The 24833-nt window shown below is 56.5% G+C and overlaps 1 protein-coding gene across 1 annotated transcript; it reads right to left on the bottom strand.

Annotated features, from left to right (window-relative positions):
* Nucleotides 1–405: 405 nt before the first annotated feature.
* Nucleotides 406–24394, bottom strand: LOC104564511 (hepatocyte nuclear factor 6). The gene is made up of 2 exons (XM_010211157.2): nucleotides 23350–24394; nucleotides 406–754 (listed from the first exon to the last, which is right to left on the bottom strand). The coding sequence occupies exons 1-2, from the start codon at nucleotides 24377–24379 to the stop codon at nucleotides 462–464; spliced, it is 1323 nt and encodes a 440-aa protein (XP_010209459.2). The 5' UTR covers nucleotides 24380–24394; the 3' UTR covers nucleotides 406–461.
* Between the last annotated feature and the right edge of the window lie 439 nt (nucleotides 24395–24833).

Here is a 24833-nt window from a genome sequence, read left to right as displayed (position 1 = left end):
TTCCTTGCTTGTCTCTCCTCAAATCACAAGGGTTTTAGCCCCAATCTGGGGGGGTTGTGCCACCTCTCATATCTCAACCACCTTTCCCCACCACAGCGGTTGGACACCTTGAGGTGGAACTGGCCCCTCTCCTTGGAGGCTGGACTCCGGCGGGTGGGTGAAGACAAGGCTCCGTGGCAGGGTTGCTTCTGAAACAGCACCTTGCCCTCTCCCTCTGTCCGTGTCCTCCTCCACCCAAACGGGGGTTCATCTCAGCCCTTCTGGGGCAGAGGAACCAGCCCAGTTCCCTTAATCCATGAGCTTGGAGGACCTGGCAGTGGGAGCCCCCCGAGGGCTCAGGGACCCGCAGGGCCCAAGAGCACCCACCCGCTCGGTTCGGCCGCTGCGGGTATGTGTGTGAGTCTGGGGTTGGCTTTGTCATGAGGAGGACATCGGGAGAGGGCAGGGAGGGCTGGGGGACATCATGCTTTGGAGAAAGTGCTTGTAGAAGAAGAAGGGACTCCAGGGTTGGTGCCAGGTTCCTCCTGCCAGCGGTTCATGCACCGCCGGCGGGCGTTCATGAAGAAGTTGCTGACAGTGTTGAGCTCCAAGCCGAGTTGCTGCGAGATGGTCATCTGCATCTCTTTGGACGGGCGCTTGTTCTCCTTGAAGATGGCGATCAGGGTGCGGCGCTGCAGGTCCGTGAAGACCAGCCGCTGCTTCTTGGGCTGCAGGCTCCTGTCTTTCTGCTGCTCTTGCTCTTTGCGTTTGCAAGCTAGACGTTCAAAAGAGAGAACAGGGCCATTAATTGGTGCTGACCAACCTGGCCTGCTTGCAGATTGCCTGGCTGCCTCCCAAAAACCAGGCCCTTCCCTCTAGTGAAACTGATGGCTTTTTGCCCACCTCTCCCTTGGCTTCCTCCCTCCTCTTCCTCCCTTTGCCTCTTGGGCTTCTGCTGAGAAGGGACAACAGCTCCTTGCAAAATTACTCCAAAAAAGCCCAGGTGAAACCCAGCAGCGCAAGCAACTTTTCAGATGGCTGGAAAAAGCCCAAGTCTCAGCACATCCTGATTATCCTGGTGCTAGATGAAACTCCTGGCCCCTCCCTGCTCCCACTGCCTGCCCTGCTCCTAAACCCTTGGCTTGTCCATCAGGCTCCCTTCCTTGTTCTCTCTCTGGCATGGGCACTGTTGCCGCTTCCTTGTCTCTTGCTGGAGGACTCGGGGAACCCGTGTGTTTTGGCCACCACATCCAGCTGCCAATGCCAAACCAGCAGGGAATAGCTGGTGACAGGGATAGTACGGGAAGTCTGGTCTGCAGCCAGCATGTTTCCTGATGAAGATGAAGAATGAGGCAGAAAGAATGGAAGGAGCGCTCTTGTGCCCACCTCATCTGGGAAGGAGGTTTCTTGCCCTGAAGAGCAGCCTCCAGGAAATTCAGGTTTCCCTATGCTCCATTTCTACATATCCTTTGGCACATGTGCCAGGTTGAACCAGCACCTAATTAAAATCTCCACTACTCATTTGGCTTGAGCATTAGGTCAGGAGAGAGGTGCTGTCTGTCCTTAGCAAATGGAAATTGGGTGCAGGGAACCAGGAAAGTCCCTGTGACATTTCCACGCTGTGTGCAAGGAATGGAGGGATGTGGCTAGACAAATTTGGGGAAATACATGAATTTTAATAGCAGGAATATCAAGCAAACTCTTGGTGGAAGTGGTGACTTTCTAATTATACTTTCCTAGACAGTAATATAGTCATAGAATAATTGAGGTTCATGAAGGTCCAGCACCTACTGGAAGCAAGACCAACTCGTAGCTATGCTGAACTTTAAGATCTAGGTGCTCGGGGCCTTGGCTGGGTCAAGACTTGGCTGGATGGATGTGGGCACAGCTGGAGCACGAGGCGCCCATCGGCGGGGCCAGGCATGGATCCAGCCTTCCAAGGAGCTCCCAGGAGCTTTGAAAAAACAGTCAGGAAATTGCGGTCCAAAATCTTTCTGGGAAAGCCCCGCTCTTGCCCTGAACGGAGCAGCAGTTTTCCGGATTGGATTTTCCAAAGACTTCTGCAGTGAGGGTGCAGCTCCTTTGAGACGTTTGCTCTGCAGAGGTTGCCGGTGGCCACATGCTTCTCTCAGGCACTTCCAGGAGTCTCCTACAGCTGGTGCAAAGCCCTCTGAGAGCCCGGAGGTCACGGCCGAGGGCTGCTGCTGCAGCGATGGGACATCCGCTTGGGTCCACGGGCCGCTTTCTCCTTTCTGGCTACCTACCCTTGCTTAAGGTCACCTGCGCTACTGTTCCTCTTTGCACCATAGGCACCACAGCAAAGGGTGATGTCCACCGCTCCCACCCAAAGCTGGAGGAATCCAGGGCTCAGTGCAGCATTTTTGACGTCCGACAAATGCAACCCTTTTCCCCAGCTGCTGGGCACTGTCCTGGCCCCATCCCAGGGGGTAGCAGGAGTCAGCGGCTCTGTCCCCATTTGGGGACAGGGGATAGAAGACAGCAGGATTAGCATGACCAGATACACTAAATCCAAACCAGTTATCCCTGGTAAAGGTGGTTAGAGGAAATTCTCCCCTTCCCTCCCCTTCCTCCCCTCCCAGGTCTTGCAAAAGGCCCTGAGTTCAGAGGCTGGGAACCAACACCCTAAGGGACAAGGGACAGTTTCAGCCCTGGTGGTGCTGGGGGAGCCTGTCCCAGGGGTCCCTTACTCAAACAGCCAGCAGAGAATGGTTTAGTGGAAACCTACCCTATGACCATCAGATGCTTGCAAAAAGAACAAACAAAAAAAGCCTTTATAGAAAATTCGACTTTTTTTTTCCCCAGGCATGAAATAAAAGAACCTCCCCCCAACCAAATCACCCCCAAAACCCAACCGACAAGCAGGACGCGTCCCTCCCCACGGTGACGTGCACGTTGAGCACAGCGTGTCCCCCGGCAAGCCCCTCGCCCGCCCTCGCCCCCTTCCTGCCTCTGCCCCGCATGCCCTCCCCATGCCCGCCTTGCTGGCGGAACCGTCCTTGCCCCGTCCTGCGGGCGCAGCAGGGACACGGTGACACGGAGCAGCGCGAGGCGGCTCAGTCTGCAGGTCACCTGCTTGAGACGCCCATTGGAACCACCTATAGATCTCCATATCTTATACAACCATGCGTATACAGCTGTGCGCATGCATGCGTGTGCACACATCCATATCTGTGTGCACCCATGAGAAATGTCAGGGGATGGGTGCCAGTGCAGGCATCCCGTGCCAACCCGGTTGTGCCCATAGTGAAGCCACCGGGATCCAGGCTGTGGATCCATGGAGCAGCCCCTGGTCTCATTCGCCAACCTGCGACCCAGTAGCTCATGTTTTCAAACCGGTATTTTTTTCCCCATTCAGTTATTAGGAGTAATTATTACTCGCCAGCTGCCTATTAATACCTGACAGTTCCATGGCAGACGCTAACAGACCCGGCATGAGTACAAGTGCCAAGCAAAAATGATTCCAATTGCCAAGAAAAATACCAAGCAAAAGTGTCTTCAGCAAAAATGATTTTACCCTCCTGCTCATATTTGGCTGGGGCTGGAGCCGCGGGCAGTGGCGTTGGAGGCGGACGGGTCCCGTTTCCTGCGCTTGTTTGTTTATTTATTAATTTATTTTTCCGCTGACGCAGCCCCGCACCCCTCTCCCTGCTCAATCTAATTACAGCTCCGCGCAGCAGAAATCGATAGGGATGCACGTCGGATCTATTCACAGCGGCCTCTCGGTGGAGGCTCTTTTTCCTATTCCTCTTCTGCTGCTTTCCTGGGGTGGCCCTCACCTCCTGAACCTGGTCAGGGCCACCAAGGCATCCCTAAAAGTGCTGCGACAGGAGAGGGCTGGGCAACGCATTTACTCCCGGCCAGACAGCGGACAAGGATTTTCCTTGTGATTCCAAATACCTCTTGCTAGGCCCATGGTCCAGGTGACTCATCTTCACCCACTGCTCTTCATCCGCCTCCTTCTGTGGCTCTCTGGGGCTGTCCCCCCTCCATGGGGATGAGGACACACTTCAGCGGCGCTGCCACCGCTTTCTTGAATTATTTCCCCTGCCAACACCCAAATACAGGATTTATTCCCTGATTTGTCCTGCTCCCTGGTTCTCCTGGGACAGATGGGTCCCTGATGGCACCTGGACCAAGGACGGGGGACAAGGACTGATGTTCTCCATAGCCACAAGGCACAGACTATGTGGATGCTCCGATGTCTAATAAGGGAGGAAGACCTTGGAAGGCAAAGGCCTCCAGCCTACTTCCCCCCAAGGAGCTTCTGTTCCAGGTTTCTCCCTCCTGGGAGACTTAGGTGGGAGGGAGAGCGTTTTCCTTGACTTAACCTTGACGGCTCAAAGCAAAATATCTCCCAAATCATTTCTAAAGGGACATAATAGAGACAATCAAATGGCTGCTGCTCAGAAGCTGCGATTATGCCTCGCAGCGTGAACTCCGCGGAGCATTTAACTAATATCTGATGGCTTTGCAGGCTTCCGCACCCGCCAGACGGCGGTTTCGCTATTATAGCCGCAAAACCTCGGTTTTCTCAGCCCCAGCGTGCTCTCCCTCTCCATTCACTTGCAATACAACCTGCAATTTTCTGCCCACTTTGCTTAAGTGCTGGTGATTTGTTGAAATCACAAAAGACAGCCAGGGCCTTTCAGAGCCAGCACGAGGGCTGCAAGCGAGGTTGCAGGCAGGGGGAAATCAAAACCAGCGTTTTTTTCTCCTTTTCTCCCTGTCAAATTGGCTTGCAGCAGTGTGAGGAGGGCAGCAGAGCATTAAAGGGCTCGAAGGGACAGAGAAGGGTTCTGGGATCGTGCTCAATTGGGCACGTGGGTCATGGGACAGGCTGGTTTTCCTGGCGGGCACCGGCCGGAAGGTGGCACAGGGTGAAGGTGGCACCTCCCTGCGCTGGACTTGTGCCCAGAGATGGGAGCAGCCCCTGGGACACTCATTTTGCCTCAGTTTCCCCCTCTCCTTGAAGGGGCAGAGGGAACCCCATCTCTTTGGCAGAGAGGGGGATATTTTGACAACACGTGTTACTGTTTCAGGCTCTGCCTTGGGCGTTTTGGAAGGTTTCAGGGACTTTGAGCGAACAGGGAATAACCCAGTGCCTCCCACTGTGGGGATGGAGTCCGAACCAGTTGCGTCTAGGCTGAAGACTCCAGGCTGAGGGGTGAGTGAGCAACAAGGTGGGAAGGAAAAGTGCTCCAAAAAAAGCCAATACTTTTTTTGTTGTTGTTGAAACTCCATTTGATTGCAAAACACTAATGAACACACAGTCAAAGGGGATTTAGTGTCAACCACACAACTCTCCAGCCCGTCTAAAGGAAGACGGAGGTGTTTGCTGTGAGCAGGGATCCAGATCACAGCCGAGAGCCTAGGAAAGGGCACGTTTCAATCCCACCCCAGCTCTCTGTGCTGCGTTTTGTACGGAATGCAGCAGCTCAGGAGCAAAAGCAGAAGGTAACAAGAACTGGTGAAAATACAAATCTTTGCAGGCCCAAAAAGACCCACACAACATGCATAATAATAATAATTATTATTATTATTATTATTATTGACATATAAGTGACATATAATAATAATAATTATTATTATTATTATTATTATTATAATTATTATTATAATTATTATTATTATTATAAAGGGGAAATCATTTTCCTCAGTATTTACAAATAAAAGCCCTGTGAGAAGGTATAACACTATTTTTAATGGTCAGACTTTTTTAATGGTCATGAAAAGGAGCAGTTTGGAATGCTTTTGATTTCACTTGTTTTCCTTGTAAAATAATTAAAACCAACACTAGATTTCAATGGAAGTCAAAGAATCTCAGCGAGAGGCGGATTGAGAGCGGCCCCGGTCGCTCTGTGGCCGCTGGGGCCGTCTGCTCGGGCGGCGGGTGCAGGTGGCGGCACCGGGAGGTCGGGCAGGGGGTGGCTGCGGCGGTGCGAGCCCGTCCCCTGCGCACAACCGTGCTGTTTTCCATCGCGTTGGAGCATCCTTGGCGCTGCCGGTCCCCTGCCACCCCCCGCAACGCGCCAGCCTTGTGGCCACGCAGGTGTCAAGAGAGCAGGGGGCTGTGGAAGCTCCTGGGAGTCCTGCAGCCCGCGGCATCTTTGAACCACACTGGAAAAACCGCCACGCTCTAGAAACCACCAGATCTGGGAACACAGGGAGCATCCAGAGCTGCTTTTAAGAAATGCCTTGTGTCTACAGCGTGACATCCCCACTGTCCCTGCCAGCCGTGCTCTGCTTCGGGGTATCCGCGCTGCAATGTGCTGGGCTACGTGTTGTCTGTACTTGGTAAATTGGTGCGTTGGGCACGAAACACCCAGGAAAGCTAAGACCTCTCCTGCTAATGCTGGAACCTGTCGCCAGGTTGTGACAGAGCACAGATGTACTTCTCCTGATGTAGAAGCAACCTCAAAAAGCAGCGAGATTGACAAACTCAGTGCTGCTCAGAGCACTCCCGCCCCAGCAGAGCCAGCACAGGCAGCACAGGAGCCCTTGGGACACGAGGCAGCCCCAGCGCTGCGGGGATGCTCTGCTCACACTGGGAGCAGGATCTGTGCTGGCCTCTGTGGAGGCTCCCCAGGATGAGCCTGTGGATGTGCTTCCCCAATGGATTCCCCAGGAGATGCCGGAGGACGAGCCCTAACGCCGGGGAGAGCCCACAGTCATTGGTATGCGGCCAGCACGCTTTCTCGAGCACAGCAAATTAAATCTTCCTCCGAATGCTGCAAATCAGGAGATGAGATGAGAGCAGGCATCCGCGTGCGCCTTGTTGGGTGCATTTCCTTCGCAGCTTTGGTGACTTGTTCCAGCAACCGGCTCCAATTGACGTGTCCAGGTCTGCAAGACCCCACCAGCACCGACACCATCTGGTTCCATCGCTGCCCTCCCGACAGCGCGGGGGCTACCAAAGCAACGCAGGAGAAGGGAGGTTTGGAGGTGAATGAGCAGGTCCTCAGCCACCCACACGGCTGTTCCCGGCCAAGAGAAGCAGAGATGAGGTTTGGCTGGGACCAGAGGAGGCTGGAGGAATCTAGTGGAGCCACAGCGCTCCCAAACGTGTAGCTCCATCGGGATCCAAGCAAAGCACCGATGCCAGCCCTGCCGGATGCCTCACTCTGTCTTCTTCTGGACACAGCGAGAAATGGTTGCAGTTGACTGGGAAAAAATATAAGTGTTTTTGCTGGTAGAAGCGACTCCTTTGTGCAGAAGTTTGCTTCCCACTACAGTCATGAGTTGCTCGGTGCTGGTGCTGGGGTTTGGGACCGGATTCAGCTGCCCGGCGAGAGGCAGAGCTGGCGCGGGTGCCTTGGGAGCCGCCTGCCGGCTGCGCTCCTCTCCTCCCTCGTCACGGCCACTTAGCGTGATGAGAACAAATTGGTGCTAATGAAGTGCTGGAGCCGGGCAGAGCAGGAGGCTGCGGCCGCGGCGCCGCCGGGGACCGCGGGGCGGGCGGCGGGGGGAGCCCGGCGCCTGCGAGGGCCACGGAGGCCCCGGGGGACGGCGCGGGGAAGCGGCTGGAAGCCGCGAGGCCGCAGGGAGGCTCCGCTTGGACGCGGGGACCCGGCTCTGCGGGGCACGCGAGCCCCGGGGGCAGAGCCGGGCAGCACCGAGAGGGTTTGGGGCTGATTTCTGCCTTCAGGCTGCGATGCTGGTAATGCTGCACGGGGAGGTTGCACGCTTCGAGCTTCCCCACAGGAATCGGGGCCAAGTGACATCCTCTTCCCCACAAATGGCATTTTCCGGCGGGCAGCAGCCGTGTCTCCCGGCCAAGCGCTACTGGTGCCAGCGCGGGGCGACCCGCTGCCCTGTTCCCCGGCCCCTCGGTGCACGGCGGCTCCGGAGCGGCCGCCGGGACACGGGATGGAGGAGAAGCCGGTGTCCCCACGGGGCCATCGCCGCCCGCAGCAGGTCCGTGCTCAGCACGGGCACCTCTTTGGGGCTCCAGGAGCTAAATGAGTGACAGTTTCCTCGTCCCTCCGGGCGACACGCGCTGAGGAGCCCGGGGACGGACGTGAGCCCCGCGCACGGTGCTACAAGGTGCCAAGTGGCCATCCAGGCTCCAAAGTTTCCTCCCAGCTATTCCATCAGGATGTCTGGGTGCTTGTTGTCATCCTGGAGGGATGGTACCGTCCATGTGCCCCCCGCGCGCGAGAATGGATTGATCCATCCCCCGCCCGCTGGCGCCCCCCCCCCGCCGCGCGGCTGGAGCGGAGCATGCGCAGTGCGCCCCTCCGCCCCCCCCGCGCCCCGGGCTGCAGTGGGACAGTCCGGGCCCGGCCCCTCGGCCCGCGGGCGCCTCCGCGCGGCGGAGAGCGGGAGGGCGCCGCCCCCTGCAGGCCGCGGGGAATGGAACATCCCCGCACTCCCCCCCCCCCCCGAACTCACTGCGATGGAACATTCCCCCTCCGTGCCACACGGGTTGGGCGAGTCCATCGGCTTCCCGCGGGGGGGGCGATAATCCCCCCCGCATGAGCCAGGGGAATGGCAGCTCCCAGCACGGCGGAGTGGGAGCTGCGCTCAGGGCCGCACCACGGCTGCCCCACACGGTGCACCATGGCTGCCCCCTGCACTGCCCCACGGCTGCCCCACACACCGCCCCGCATGGTGCCCCTTGTCTACCTCACACATTGACCTATGGCCACCTTACAGATTGCCCCATTGCTGCCCCACAGCTGTCCCATGGCTGCCTCACACACTGCCCCACACAGTGCCGCCCCACATGGTGCCACCTCAGGTGCCACCTGCATGGCACAGAGCCCCCTCAGCAGGGCCATGCAGGAGGGCTCGGCAGGAGCCACGCGCCAGGGTGAGGCGAATGGGCGGCCTCGCTCCAGGCCTCATCCTCTACCTTGTCTCTGCCCCTGCATTGAGGGGAAAAACAGCACATTTTGCCTCAAAACGGAGCTGTGGGCAACGCGGGCACAGGCCAGGCCTGCCGGGAATCGCTCAGCGCTCGCGGCTCCTCGCGCCGCTGTTATTAGCTGGGCTCCCCAGATATTTCCGAGAGTAATTGCACTGATCTGCGAGGGATTACACGGTGCTGCTGTTGTAATGGATGATGTTTTAATTTGCGCTGCCGAGGCAGGGACGCGCTTGGCAGGGAGCAAGTGCCCTCCTTCCACCCAGCCGAAACCTAAAACCCACGGGAATGGCCTGGACGTCTCGTGCCGTGGAGCTAACGCGCGAAATTTGGGTCATGCTGAGGCTGAAATGGGGTGATATTTCTCACAGGCAAATATTTCTCACAGGTTTTGCTTTTCCATGAGTTTTACCCCAGTTCAGCTACTTTCACCATCAACTTATTTGAAAAAAAAAAAAGCCATGTTGGAAGCAGTTTTGCCTATACAATGGGGGATTTCTTTTCCCCGTGGGCTCTGTGCTGGTCAGGCAATGGCTCACTCCTTATTTCCTGCCTGCTGGGCTCGAACCCGGAGCCTGAGTCTCATTCGGGCAGGTTCTTGGAGGAACTCTGTGCAATTCCCAGCTTGCAGCCTGGCCACAAAATGCCCGTTGTGCTCCCGTGATGGGCTCTCCGGGCGATTCGGCATCGAGCCGCGGCCAGGGACCAGCCGGGCTCGGCTAGCGTTCCGGAGGGCGCATCCCTCTCCCTGCCTCCCGCAGCGGGGCCGGCTCCCTGCCCGGTGCCGGGTTGTCCGGGCCGTGGTCCCGGTGTCCTGCAGGGCTTGCGACACCTCCAGAGGGGCAGCCGCTGTGCTGGGACTGCCAAAAACCGGCATCTCCAGCCACGGAGGGGAGCGACCAACCAGAACGGAGCCCAGTGCCATGATCTCCATCCCAGCTTCCCTCTGCTGCCACAGAGGGTTTTGCTTTTTTAACTGCCACCTTCCTTTGCCATCCCTGGTCCGAGGTCCCCAGTCCGGAGGTGACTTCCCAGAGGGGCACCAAGGCAACACCAAGAAACGGGGTTGGGACGTGAGCGCAGCCCATGCCCCACGGAGGGCCAAGATGGGACTCCCGCGTCCGGCTCCCCAACGCGGCACCAAGCGCAAACTTCCAGGCCGATGTTACCTTTAGAAACGCCCCCCGCGCCGAGCTGTTGCTTCTGGTAAAGAAGCAATTAATCACGGGAAGTATGTGATAGATTTGTAATCAGATCTGTGCCCGGCCCCCCTGCCCACCGCCTGCGTTTCGCAGGCCTGGGTGTTTTTCCTGCCCCCCCGGCTCCGTGCGGCAGGGCCGGGGAGGGCTTGGAGGGGGCAGGGAAGAGCTGGTGCAGACCATTGATTCTGCCCTGTCGATTTTATTGAAACTCCCACGAGTAGCTTTAACTACGTGTTGGATATTGCTGGCACATCAGTTTGATCGCTACGTGACTGGCTGGGGAGCTCGCCGCAAGGTTTGTAAAGAGGGAGGCCAAGGCAGGGGGTTCTGCAAGCGGCGATTTTTCTTTGGTCAGGTTTGTGCCGGCCTCGGAGCCAGGGCAGAGGCGGGAGCACCAGCGAAACCGGCGTTATCGCCTCTGTATTCCCACCGGATTGGGATTATACCCTCGGTCGGAGCTGCACCGGCCGCATTCCTGCCTCTCCTGAAGCTGGGGGTGAATGGCATAAACTCATGGATCGGTGAATGTACCTGGACAATTAGTTTGTCCAACAAAATTATTTCTGTGGCCAAATTGAATTTCTTTCGATTTTAAAATTTAAAAAGAGGAAATCTTTTGAGCAAAATATTCCAAGAATGAAAGGAGAAAAAAAATAGAGGTAGAGTGAGGAAAAGGAAAAAGAGAGAAAAAAAGACAAAGAGAAAGAAAAACAGAAAGAGAAAGGGAAAGAAAAAGAGGAAAAGAAAAAGAGAAAAAGAAAAAGGAAAAGGAAAAGGAAAAGGAAAAGGAAAAGGAAAAGGAAAAGAAAAGGAAAAAGAAAACTAAAAGAAAAAGGAAAATAAGAAAGGAAAAACCAAGAATGGAAATGGGAAAAAAGGACGATCGAAGTGATGAAAAGAGAAGATAAATGAAATCACGCTGCTGTGTGTTGTAGCTATATCAAAGCCTCGGCTGAAAGCAGCCAACGAGCACTTTCTGTTTTCACTGTTTTTACTCACCATCTTCCTTCATGTCCCTTTTCCCATTTTTATAGAAAATAAAACTAAAAGGAAGGGTAATGTTTCTCTGAAGATACTGAGTGGCAGGTTTATTCTTCCTGGGTACCTGAGGTACCAGCCGGCAGCGCTGCCGACCCGGCCCGGTGCTTCCCAGCACGGCGGGTCCGTGTCTCTCATTTGCGATATAAAGCGACTTATTGCTTGATTTTGGCATGTAAGCAGCAAAAACAGAAAGGCAGGAGTAGCCAGCTGGAATTAAAATGCCGTCAAAGAGAGTGTACAAAACCTATATAAAATGTTATTTTAAAAATCCTTGAGCAGGAGAGCGAGGCGAGGGGCAAGTCTACGGCCCCAGATTTAGAAAATGTTCCTCCAGAGATCCCTTTTCCAGGAGATATGACAGTGCTTATAATGCAAAACACATGATTGAAGATCTCGGCTCTGCCTATATTGATTAAGCAGCATCTTCTAGTGTGAAAAACAGGGCCGACCCTCCTCCTCCTCCTCCTCGCCGCAACGTGGGGACTGCAGCCGCCGGCCCCGGCTCTGCCTGGGGTATCGCGCTCCTCCCTGCCCCGAAATGCAAACACAGGGGGCTTTTCCCTGGCCCCCACCCCCTCTTTTTAGAGAAATATATATATATATACACACACAGACATATATATATACATATATATATATATATATGTATATGTATATAATTTAAGACTGGCAGCTACACTTTGAGGAGCAAAACACCCAGCTAAGCCAGCTCAGGTCCTCACTACATGGATAAAAGATCCTCTTTAAAAATCCCCATCTCCAAACAACCTGCAGGATGGACAGGCAGACGGACACGCACGTGATCACAGCCACACTGTTGTGCGAGCTGATCCGATGGCTACACACGCACAGAACAGGCACACACAACCACACAGGCACAGGCACGCACAACCGCACAGGCACAAGCAGACTGATGGACAAAGCCAACCAGCTCTGCGTGTGCAAATACAGCCCTCGGCCTCCTGATTAACCCCCCAAGAGTGACCCGTCTCCTGTTTGGTGACAGCTCCAAAATAAAAGCAAATAATCCTTTTTTTCTTTCTTAAGAGTATTTAAGCTATCTGAATTGCTGGGAATAATCATGTTGGGGTGGAAAAGGTTGTTTCAGCTTCGGAGAGATGCTTTCAAATTTTTGGTAAAAGAAAGCAGTTTGGAAATCAACTTTGCTTCAGATAAAAGCCCTAATTTGGGTGACTGATTTTATTTATATATATATATATATATTTCTTTTTTCTTTAGGTGCAAAGGTCCCAAATTTCTTTCTTTCTTTTTTTTTTTTTTTTCCCTGACCCAGTCAGCATTTTTTGCCCCATTTTTGTGCCATCCTCAGTTCTGACCAGCTCAACTGCAGGTGCGTCCACAAACAACAAGCACCTAAACACAGAGACATGCCAGAAAACGAACAAAATGCCTTAAATCAAAGCCCAGACCCACTCGGCCGCAGAGAATCTGGCTGGTGGGCAGAGACGCATCCTGTCCCCGTTTGCTCCTGGGATCCTCCTGTTTAGGACTGGGGGCGTAAGGATGGATCTGCTCTGGGATGGGGAATGGTTTGGACCCCGTCAGTGCGGACAGGAGGGCGACAGGTAAAAAGGGGAGCAAAAGCAGAGCTTTTGTGGACCTTTTCTGGACTGTTTCTGGCTGTGACAGTCCTGGTTTTGCTCGCAGGTGTGAGTGTGTCTTGTGGGGAGCTCTGCTCCGAGACTGTGCTGGATCCCTCCCAAGAATATTAAGGTTTGACAACCATTCTCTCTAGGTTTGGAAAAGACAAATTTCCCTGGATTTCCAGCAAGCTTGTGGAGTTTGACGCATTTATCTTTGTGTCAGGGTAATGCAGGTGTTTGGAGCAAAAAGCCAGCTGAAATCAATGGAGTCACGAGGGTTTCACTAAGGGCAGAGCTGGAGCCTTGGGACCACGTGAGACCTCGGCGAAACCTTCCACTTTATAAATGTCACCAAAAGCTTTAAATTTGACCCCCCAAAAGAACAAAAAGTTCTCTGAAGGGGATCAATCCATGGATCTATCTCATCACCTGTTATTGAAGTGTTGAATCCCCCCCTTTTTTACAGAGGAGTGAGAAGAAACACAACAAAATACCAACCCTCCCACTATTCCTTTTCCCTCTCCATCCCTTCGCATCCCTTCTTCCCTGGGAGATGCCTGGAGAAGGGATCACTCTATCCCAGAGGGACTTTGGGAGCCCCAACGGCCACAGCATCAATCCCATCACATTTGAGGGACCCATCTGGCCAGGCTGTCCCCTTGGTCCTTGGAATTATGATTTCTCTATGGGGACCCTGGGCTATAGCACACACAGGACCCCCCAAAGAGGGTCAGAAATACGGATTATGGCCAGATCCATGGATTAATTGTGTTCACGCTTGGACACTGGGATCATCAGACCTTCTTCTGGCTCCCTGGCCCTCTGACAGACAAGCGAGCGCCGTTGTCGCCGACGCTCTTTAAAGCTCTGTAATCGGAGCAGCCTTTGCTGGCTGTAGTTGCAGACACGTTGATATCTCTGTCAGCCCCTGATACCATCACCCGTCAGCAGCTCCGAATACATTTGCAATTTTATCCCTAATGGAGAGAGTTTGCTCATTACCTGCTCTTTATCGGCCAAGGGTAGCGTGACTTCCCACAAAGGGGCATCATTCTTTGGAGCTAATCTGGCAAGCTTAAAGATTTGGCCTTTTACAAAGTGCCGCGGAGTTTGTTGGCTTTAATAACCCAGCTCAGGCTTCTCGATATACTCCGTGAGCACTTCCATTCCCACTTTACGTGTGGGGAAACTGAGGCACGGGAAGGGAAATGGGAGGCATTTGGGGACGTTCACTCTGTCAATCTGCAGCAAAATCCAACCTGCTGCTCCTGGCACATTTTGTAGGGTGGAAGTCCAAGAAAAGACAACACTGGGCAGAGACTTATCCATTTTATCTTTTTATATATACATATATTTTATCTTTTTATATATACATATATATATATATATATATATATAAAAGATTTACTTTAAATGGCCCTTGCACACAAGCCGTAGGTGGGAGCCTGGCCCCAGCTCCCCATCCCTGAGGGCTCGTGCTCCTTGCAGCCACTGTCACCTTCTCCATCCTTTCCAGACACTGGACCTCTCCCGAAAACCAAAGCCCACGAGCACATCGGAGCCCCCAACCTGGGGCTCGCTGGGTAAAGGACAACCCCAGACCTCGCTCCTCCTGCTACCTGCACCGCAGCCGGGCAGCACCTTTCCCTGGGCCCTGCTCTTGCTCACTTCTCTTGCCTGGATTTAAGCTTAGCGGTTGCAAAGCCGCTGCTGGAGGAAGGGGAATTATATCTGCAATTTGCAGAAATTTGCAATTTCCAAAATTGTTGGAAATTTGCAAAAAGTCATTTTGTTGCGGTGTCGGTCAGGCTTTTCCTCCCTGTGCTGCAACACAAGGAACGACACTAGTGCCAGTGAAGCCCCTCTAACAAGCAGCTCCCGCTTTGCCCTCCTGTCTGACGGTCAGTTCCTGCTCTGGGGTTTTCTGGCTCCCTTTTTTATCCTTTTCTGGGCTGCCAAAGCAGCAGTCGAGCCCAGCTGCCCAAGAGCAGCCTCGGAGCAGGGAGCCGGCGGCAACATCCCAGATTCCCCAGCAGAGGGGCAAGTTAGTGATTGCCCCCTCCATCCCAAACTCCGCATCCCAAACCTAACGGCCTCCGATGTCTGGAAATGACCCAGTGAGGGGGACAGGGCATAGAGTCCTGCTGGGCAGAGCTTTCCAGCTAAACCTCAGGAAAAAAGAGGCGAAGCAAAAGGCGATCGCGGATCTCTAGGTGGTGGGACAAATTTGGTACCTAGAGCGGGAAGGGACTTGGGGACAAAGAAGCTCTGCTCAGTGCTGGCCCATGGCTTCTTATAACCCCCCCAAAATGCTGTTTTCGCTCATGGAAACGGCTGTCCCTGAGCTCACCGCCTAGCTCCAGAGCTGTGTTTCTGTGAAGTATATTCAAGTTTTTTATGCCATACAGTGTCATCTGCCATACAGCCCCCTTGCTCTGCCTGCAATTGCCCTGCATCCCTCTCAATAATTTCCAGGCTTCCTTGAGAGTCTTGTATCCCTTGAATCCCCGGTATCCCCATCTGAATGTGGATGTTAAGACGCAGATAGAGATGCTGTTCTCAAAATCCTAACCTTTTCTGCAAAAATGCCTCTTGTTCTTAATACTTAACAGTGGTTCTTTGTTTTAGTGGGAGCTTCATCTATTTAAAATCTTCTTCCCACCTTTAAGCCCAGGAGGATCCATGTGGCCTTTTTGGCTTTGCTGTTTCTTAGTAACCCCAAATGTTTTAAGACCCGTCGTCCATTTTGTCTGCAGGTCCTCGCCTTGATTTAAATCTTGCCGGAGATGATCTATACCGCGCGCGATATTAATGAGATTTTGAGTTTCCGTTTAATCAGCAAATCTTGCCACTCAATGGCCACAGCCCTGCGCGGGGCTGTTAATAAATCCCCCCGGCGCGCTGCTCCCCTGCATCCATCCCCTTATAGCCACGCAGCACTCACATCTTTGGCCCGTTGGCAACTCGTGTCCCACCATCTGGCTGGATGCATTAGCCATGGTGGCCTCCGGACAGCTCCTGTCGGATCAATCCCGTGTGTGGAAAAGCTCTGAGCCCCTAGGACATGGAGGCCGTTGGCATCCTGCTGGAGCAGGGAATTGATGCTGCTGATACCCAGGCGGTTCCCATGCACCACCCTAGCAAGGAGGTGCCCCCGGCACCAGCCTGGGTTTAGTTCTGGCTGGTACCTTGCTGGACTTTTCTTTTGGCTCCTAAAAGGCAGCCAGGGTCAGAGTGTGTCGATGTGAGGACATACAGATGGAGCAAAGCTTTCCAGCACCTTTGCCAGGGTGCCAAGCTCATGGGCATATGCCCAAGCCATTCCAGGAAGCATCGGGGATTTAGGCAGCAAGGCAGAAACCTCTTGCCCTGCTCTTGGCCTGATACTCAATTCAGGTGCTAAAGCTGGGAGATAACCAAGGACATGGTGATTCCTGCTCACAGAGAATCCAGCCCATCCAAAAGCAGAGGTGACCCTAGGGCATCCCCAGAGGCCTTGAAGCCTGGGGCACAGCAGGTTGTTTCTCTGAATCTCTTCGGATCTGGAAAATCCCAGCCCTGCCAAGCCAAGGCCTGGAGGTGCTTTCAATCGTTTGGTCATTTTTTTTCTTCCTTTTGCAAATCAACTACTGAAAATCTGTTGGGTTTTGGGTCGAGCTGTACACACAAGTTATGTGGTTGTTGGGGGAGTGTGGTGAATCTGGGCCCTGCCTCTGGTCTTCTCCTGTCTTCAGCCATCTCTCTCCTGCCTCCTGTTCACCAGTTCTGCTCAAATGTGCAGCCACCCGGGCTGGCAGTTCAAATCTGCTCCCCCATTTCGGCATTTGCTCCATGGCATCACCAAATCTGCCCAGAAATATCCCAAATCTCTGCACACCCGGAGCTCCTGCTGTGGGCACTCCGGCTCCAGCCTCTCCCGGCTCCCCTGCCCTGCAACTGGAACTGAGCAGAATGAGAAAATATTGGATTTGTTTTCTGGAGGAAGGAAAAAAAAAAGAAAAAAAGAAAAAGAAAAATCCAATATTCTGTCTGCAATCCCAGACTCCGTGCCTGGTTATCACAGGAAAATGCTGTAAATCTCCCGTTTCCCCACGAGTGGAGGAAGAAAGACGAATCCTCTTTTAATATTCTTATTTTCTCTGCCTTTTGGAAACCCCATCATCTTGCAGGCAGCACCACAAGGTCTTTGTTGACCAGGGCTTAAACCTGCTCTCCCAGCTCCCCCGACCCCAGGAAGTCGCCTTGCACACCCTGCCCAGCCGCTCGCAGGCAGCGGCAATGAGATTTTAATAGATGTATTTTCAAATTAGTTCTGGGCCTTTCAAGACTTATCAGTTAAATGAGGTTTTTCAAATTGATTCAAAGGTCACTCCGAGAGTTTTCTCTTCTCTGTTATCTCTCCCTTATGGTTTCAGTAGCAATTGACAGGACCAGGAGAAAAAAAAATCACCCTTTCGTTGTACGCCCAGGAAAAAAAAATCAAAATACCCCAAATTATGCACCCACAAATGACCACTGAATCGTCAGTCGGGGCTACCAGGCTCTGCTTTGGGGGTCGGGATCCTTCCGTAGCAGACAAGGAAAAGAGGGGATGGAGGAGGGACTCGGCGGGGAGCAGAATTATTTTGGGGGGGTGTCGCTTTGCAAAGCAGCAGAGGAAGAGGCGACTGCTGCAAAGGGCTTGGGTGCTTCCTGGGTGAAGCTGCCACCCAGAGCAGGGGCGAGATTATTTCCTCGTTGCGGGGGTTGTTGCTGGGGCGGGGGGGAGACAGGGGAGGGAGAAGCAGATTTAATATTTAACCGGCGGGAGGTTTTATTGGCCCCTTCTGACGCGCAGATTAAAAGCAAACAGAAAAATAGCTTAAGACGGAGCGAGACGGCCCGGCCCCAGCGCGCTGATAACGGGAGGCGGCGCGGAGCGGGGCGCGGCGGGGCGCGCAGCGGCCGCCCCCGCGGAGCCCCGGCCCCGCCGCGTCTGCCCGTTATTAGCGTGCAAAAGCCCAATCGCAAATTAGGTTTCCAGCGAGGAATAGGGGGTTCTTGTCCTCTTCTTAATTATTTTGTTTCGTTTTGTTTATTCTGTTCTGTTCTCTTCTCTTCTATTCTATTCTATTTCATTTTATTTTTAAGGCGGATATTTCCTCTTGCGCAGAGGAAAGACAGTGCAAACGGGTCCCATCTCCATCCCCAAATATTTTTTTTCTTCCGCGCAATAATTTGCTTCTGAGCCTATAAATTCCTCCTCACCACCCGTTACGGAGGTGGCTTTTCCCCGATCGCCCCTCGCATCCACGCGGATCGAAAGCAGTGAAACGGCCCAGGATTTTCCACGTCTTGAGGAGCTGGGGTGGAAAGAAAATGAGAAATATTTCCCCGTTTTTGCGACAGCGAATTCTCGTCCCTTATTCTCGCAATTGTTCCTATCAGCAGTGTTAGATGCCAGCATTAGTTGACAGTATAAATTAGCGCTATTAATTTTAGACTTTGTCAAAGGTCTCGGGTGTTTGCTGGCCCTTTGCCTTGTCGCAGCCCCGCGTTGGTGATTCGCGTTTCGAGTGATTTTCTCTTTCAATCGGCGACACTGTTTTGTGCTTCACAGGGGACTCGTTCGGGGAGAACGAGGGAGAAAGTGAGAGAAAGAAAAGAAAAGAAAAGAAAAGAAAAGAAAAGAAAAGAAAAGAAAAGAAAAGAAAAGAAAAGAAAAGAAAAGAAAAGAAAAGAAAAGAAAGAAAATGAAAGAGAAAAGAGACTAAAGGAAAGGCAAATTGAAATAAATAAAAGGAAGAAGGAGAGGAGAGGAGAGGAGAGGAGAGGAGAGGAGAGGAGAGGAGAGGAGAGGAGAGGAGAGGAGAGGAAGAAAAAACATAAAAAAAATACAAAGAAAACGAAAAAAAGGAAAATGATAAAACGAAAAGGAGGACAGGAAAAGAAAAGGAAAGAAAATGAGAATAACGAAATGTGAAAAAGAAAAAGAAAAAGAAAAAGAAAAAGAAAAAGAGAAAAAAAAATCGGGTAGCTGCTCGGCAAAGCCTTTCGCGCCCGTTGCGAGCGGCGGCTCCGTCCCGGGCCCATTTCGGGGCCCGGCTCCCCACTGGTCGCCTCTGCCCGGGGGCTCCCCTCGCTGCTCGCGGTGGGCAAGATCTGGGCTACAAAACTAAGAAACGGCGGTGCGCGCTCTGGGCGGGCACCGTGAGGGGAAGGTGCCCGCGGACCCACTGGGCGGCTTCGAGGGGCTTCGCGCGTGGGACGGGGTCCACGCGGGATCCAAGGTGACTTCAGGCTTGCGGGGAACGGCGAAGAGCCCGGAGCGCCCGGCGATGCCTCCCGCGGCGGCTCCCGGCGAGGAGGGATCCTATCGACTTGTCCATAAATCTGCCCGGCGCATCAAGCGCTTTATGCCAGCGCTGGGTTTCGGACGCAGAAGCGCGCGGGGGAAAAAAGCGCCTGATTTCTCCGTCAAGCGCTAATTCGAGTTAAGGACAAATAAATGCGGATCTGAAGGAGTAACCGTGTCGCAAATAAAAAGGGAAACAACGATGTTATCGCCCTCCGCCGTAATAATCACCAATGAATTTTCTATTCCTGGGTGCACGAATAAATTCTTGGCGGGGATGTGTTTTTTTTCCCGAGCCGTCGAGGCCAGCGCTGGGAATGAAGGCGCTGGGAGACGTGGAGAGCGGAGCTGGCGTCGCAGATGTCCCCGGCTAAACGCTCTTTGGGCTAAAAGGGACGAAATCGTCCCGGAAGGGTCGGGAGCGGTGAGCGCGGAGGCACCCACCGACCCACGGACACGTTGGGTTGAGAGCCCACAGGAGCAGCCGGCTCCCAAATAAGCGCCTGGGAGTGGAGCTGGGTGCCGTGGAACCGCTTTGGCTCCCCATCGGGAATCCCAGCGTGTCGGGTGCCCGGGATGGAGTGTGGGGAGACCACGGGTAGGGGATCACGGGTGAAAGGGGACGTTTCGGCCCACTCTGCTGCTTGTGCCGTTACAAAAAGAAACCCGACAAGCTCATTCCTTACTGGGGAAACTCGACCCGTCGTGGGCTGCGGCGCGCGGGGGCGAGGCCGGGAGGTCGCAGAGGCAGACGGGGCCGTTGTTCGCTGGACCTGGAGTCTCTCCCGGGCTACGTCCCCAAGCCGGACCGGTCCTTGCCCACTCGGAGGCTGGGGTCTGGCCCGGTGGGAGGTTCGGACTGAATTTCGCCCTGGCTCTTAGGGAGGGCTGAAAAGGGGGCGAGGGGACGTCCCCGACCGTCCCTAGCGCCCCGAGCAGAGCCGCGCCGATGCCCTCCACCAAAGAGGGGGCGGACACCCCCCTTAGCACAGAGGGCAGAGCGGGGATGGGGGCGGGTCTCCATTGCACCCCAGAGCTGCATCTGAAGGCGGGGGGGGCTGCGGAAAGATGGATGGGCCGAGGGGCCGGGCCGGGCAGCGCCAGCTGTTGCCCAGATGCTTCCCGATGAGACCCCGCATTGTGCCGAGCGGAGGAGCCGCTGCCCGCCCGGGGCTGCGGGGGACGGTGTGGGGAGGTGCGGGTTTGGGGCGGGGGGGGGGGGGCGCCGATCATCTCGTAGCCCCCCGGCCGCTGCGCTGCCCCGGGAGGCGGCAGGGCCCCGGTTGAATAATTAATGGTTCATCTGCGCACGAGGGCGGCGAGAGAGGGGAATTGGAGTGGAAAGAAGAGAAAAGCAGCAATTGCCATTTATAGGGGCCCAGCTTGTTTATTGATCCTCTATTTACTGACTCGAACTAATACATCAGATGGACTCCTGAACCCGGCCAAATGGCCTGCGCTACTGGGCCGGGCGGCAGCCGAGCTGGCGAGGACCAGCCGCGATGCCGCGGGCGTTGGGCGCCCCGCCGGGACCGGGCGCCAGGGCTCGACCGCGGCCCCGCTGCAAGGCCCGGGGACCCCAGTGACCCTCGGCTCGGGGTCTCCCCTCGCTCTGGCTGTGCTGCCCCCAGACGGAGTTCTCCCGTTTCTCCCGTTTGAAAACCACTCTCTTTTTTTTTTCCCCCTTTCTCTCTCATTAGGAGAGGGGGTGACTTTACTATTCCCAGGTTGCTGTTCCTCACCGGGGCCCGGCCGGGGGTCGGAGCCCTCCTGCCTCCCCTACCCAATCCCCCTCTATCCTCCCCCCTTCCCTCAACGAGGGTTGCTTCGCAGCAGCGCTTTCCCAGCATTTGGAGACGGTATAAAAGGACGAGCGGGATCGATCGGCGGCCCCGGGGTGAAGCAGGGGGAGGCATTCGCCTGTATCGATCGGAGGGGCCGGCCACGACCCCCCCCCCCGACCCTTTTCCATATAATCACGCTTTTAAAGGGAACGCGAGGCCGTAGGCGCGGGGGGCGGCACACGGGCCGCGCCGTGGGGATAAGGACGGGGCCGGGGGACCCTGTTCGGGCCTCCCCAGCTGCGCCCCTATCCGTGGCCCATCCGGATGCGGGGCTGCGGTCCCGCTTCTGCTTCAGCTTCCCACGACGGCCGAGGGCTGCGGCGGGGCCGGATCCGGCCCACCAGAGAAAGTGTAGCCTGGAAAAGGCGGGGGGGAGGCGTTCAAAAGCGAACACAGCTCCCCCCGCTGCGCCCCTCTGAGGGGCTTTACCTGCCTCCCGGTAGCACGCCGGGGTGGGGTGACCCCACTCCAGGATCTCCTCGTCCCCACGTCCCTTTGACGCGGAAACGCGGCGAGAGAAACGAAACGAAAGCAGGGTCCGGCGGGGCGGCAACGGCGCCGGGGAAGGGGAACAAAGACGCGGGGCCAGGGAGGCCTCGTCGCGGCTCTCCCCGGCCGGCATCGCGGAGCCGGGTCCGGTACGGAACGCGGCTGCCTCGGTGGGGCCGCCCCGACGGGCAACTCGGTGCCGGACCGGGGCCCGCGCGGGGAAGCTGAGGTTTAATGGAGGCGCCTCCATTGTGGGATTTTCCTCGCCCCTCCGAAACGGTCATTTTCAGTTTAGGGAAATAAAATCCCTCCCCTTGCGCCAAGCGCCCCTCGGGGCACACGGGAGGTCGCGGCCAGGAGATTGAAAAGCGTTTGGGGAAGAATAAACCTCCCCGCACACCGGGCGAAGGACCGGAGCGAGGACGGGGATGAGCGTCCGCCAGGCTCCCGCGTCGGGCCCGGAGCATCCCGCAGCTCCCGGGGTCATTTTCCTCGTCGTATCCATGGGGATTATTTTAAATTTTGGCGAGGCGGAAATCAGCCACCCGCCGCTCAATTAGCCCGAACAACGGGGGCATTAAACGGCCGATCGCGGCAGTGTTTAAATCTTTATTTACCAGAACCTTGTAAAGCCAGGAACAATTTGCATGCTATTAACTGCTTTTCAATAGGGCATCGACTGGAACTAAAAGATGCCACTACCCTGCCCTAATTAAAGAGCAACTGAATTACACTAAATACATATGAACGCGGCTCTCCTCCATAAATAACGGCGGGCTGCTCGCCGTGCGGAGCGCCCCGGCGGGTCGGACTCTGCCAGGCTCCTGCTGCCCCAAGGGGAATGAGGATTTCTTAAAAATACATATTAAAATAGAAACCACTCCTTCCTACGACCCACGGCCACCCCTGCTCGGGCTCGCTGAGCCGGGAACCGTCTTTGCTGGGGAGCAGCAAGCGGAGGAGCCGGTCCCGGAGATGGAGGGCTGGAGGCGGGAGGGGAGCTCCAGGTATGGCCCGGCTACCTCTCGACTCTGACACATCTCCCAGCTCTTGTCGCTTGTCCCTGCTCCTCCGCATAGATTCCAGCGGCTACAGCGGCGGAGCGCAGAGCGGGGCCAGGCCCCCGGCGGCGACAGGGCTGCAAGAGCCACCGGCCAGCGCGGCGCGACCGCGGCCCGCAGGTGTCTGTGCCACCAACGCGTCCCTGACCTGCGGCCCAGGGCAGCTTGGGGCCGCACCGACACCACGGGGGTGGCCGCGGAGTGGGCAGAGGGTTGTGCACCCCGCGGTGCGGGGGAGGGAGCCGGACGCTGCCCGGGGGTCTCCACGTCGCTGTTTGGTCCCATTTCCCCTTCAGAAACCGGAGGGGTGGTGGAAGGACTGAGGCGGAGATATCGCCGGTACCGGAGCGGCGGAGCCGAAGGGAAGATGAACGAGCTCTAACGGCGCCCGAGGACGAAGCCGGCGGCCCGGAGCCCCGAGCGCGGGGAAGGGGCCGCTCCAGCCCCCGGGACTAAACGGGAAATCATCGCCAGAAAGCCAGGGTGGAAAAGGCAGTGTTCGGTACTACCGGGTACCCTCCTGCATTAATAATCCCGGTTCCTACGGCCTATGATCTCTGTGTTTGCAGGCCCGAGAGGGAGAAGTTGCATTTACCTTAAATATAATTTCCTTTCCTATTTTCTCAAGATTTTAAAGCCGCTGGTAACATCTCTCCCCCCAGCCACCACCACCACACACACACGATCGCTTCCCTGCACCGAGCAGCCGGCGCAGAGCTCGCCCGGGCTGCGTGCGCGCCCCGGCTTCCCCGTGTGCGCCTTGCACAAGCACTGAGCGTTCAAGGAGGGGGGGTCTTAGGCGTGTGGCAGCCCAAGTGTCCCCGTCCCTCCACCCCGTAAACCCCGACCCCCGCCGAAGGTGCCGGGACCGGTCTCCCAGGTCCCCTCGCACCCCCGCCGTGCCCTACCTGCGAGCCGGAGCGCCGACATCCTCTGGAACTCGGGCTCCTGCAACCATTTCCACATCCTCCGGAAAGTCTCCCGGCCCGACTTGAGCTTACTCCAGGGCTTTGGGTTCCGCAGCAGGTCCGAGAGGGTCCCTTGCGAGCGGCACAAGATCCTCTGCGCAAATATCGCCTGCGGGATGCTGTAGCGCTTCAGCTCGGCCGTAATGCGCTGAGCCACCTCCTTGGTGTTGATCTCCTCCACCTGGCCGGAGCCGCCGGGCTGCGAGCCTGAGGCCGAGGCCTGGCGCTCCCGCTCGCCCAGGAGGGAGCCGCCGGGCTGAGCGTGATGGTGGCCGTGCGGGTGCATCCCGTTGAGCGGCGGCATCATGGCCGAGCTGGGCGCTGCCAGCCCCCGGGCCAGGTGCTCCTCGCCCCGGGACAGCATCGCGGCGTGCGAGTCGAAGCCGTTGGGCGAGAGCATCTTCTCGTTGGGCAGGTGGCCCCCGGGGCCGTAGGGGGCCAGCGGCTGCTGCGCGTTGTGCAGGCTGCCCAGGCCGTTGGGGAGCGGCGAGAGGGGCTGCCCCATGGACGGCATGTCCTTGGGGTAGTGGCTGTAGAGGTTGCCCATGGAGGCGAGGCTCCGCTCGTCGCGCATGAGGGTGAAGCTGCCGCTCACGTTGCCGGCGAGCCGCTGGTGCGGGTGGTGGTGGTGGTGGTGGTGGTGCGGGTGGTGGAACTTCTCCGACACGGTGGAGATGGGCGGCAGGTGCTGCAGCGGGGTGAGAGTGGTGTAGGTGCTGCTCAGGCTCATGCCGGAGGGCGACTCGCAGGACATGCTCATGGCCGGGTGCAGCGGGGCGGCCAGGCTGTGCTCGGCGCGGTAGTCGCCTCCCTCCAGGATGGAGGCCATGCTGGAGACCATGGCGGGCCGGGCGTGCGGCACGAGATTGCGGTGCGAGCCCTGGCGCCCGTGCGCCGGGCTCATGAGCTCGGCGGGCTGCGAGTGCGGGACGCCGTGCAGGCTGCCCAGGTTCTCCATCGCCAGCTCCATGGTGGCCGCCGGCCTCTGCCGCTGCCTCGCCCGCTCTCTCGCTGCCTTCCTCCCCCACCCCCCCCCGCCGCCGCCACCTCCTCCTCCTCCTCCTCCACCGCCGCCGCCACCCCCCCGCGCCGGATTAATTCAGACTCCGCGATTTGGGGATCGATGGCGCGCGCGCCCCGCGCTCAGGCCACCATCGTGCGGCGCCGCCCGCGCCGCCGCCGCCGCCGCTCGCTGCCCCGGCGCCCGCGCGGCTCCCGGCCGGGCGCGGAGCGAGCCCGGTGCGTGCGCTCGGCTCGGCGCGGTGCGGAGCGCCCCGGCCGCCGGCTCCCGGCAGCCTCGCTCGGGGCCGCGGGCGTGACGTCAGCGCCGCCCCGCCCCGGGAGGCGGTGGGGGGACCGAAACGGGGAGGGGGGGGAGGCGGCGCCGCCTGGGCTGTCCCCCCCCCACCAGCCCCGGGGAACGG

The sequence above is a fragment of the Tinamus guttatus genome, unplaced genomic scaffold, assembly GCF_059628265.1.
Source record: "Tinamus guttatus ecotype Peru unplaced genomic scaffold, ASM5962826v1 Tinamus_guttatus_pri_ptg000280l, whole genome shotgun sequence".
Classification (NCBI taxonomy): Eukaryota; Metazoa; Chordata; class Aves; order Tinamiformes; family Tinamidae; genus Tinamus; species Tinamus guttatus.
Note: the sequence above shows the minus strand (reverse complement) of the source record. Positions and strands in the feature narration are given on the sequence as shown.

Excerpts from the sequence above, each read along its gene's own strand:
- LOC104564511 (XM_010211157.2), bottom strand. The coding sequence starts at position 24,379 with ATGGAGCTGGCGATGGAGAACCTGGGCAGCCTGCACGGCGTCCCGCAC. Across the intron at positions 755-23,349 it reads GTCGGCGCTCCGGCTCGCAG|CTTGCAAACGCAAAGAGCAA; the intron begins GTAGGGCACGGC and ends TTGAACGTCTAG.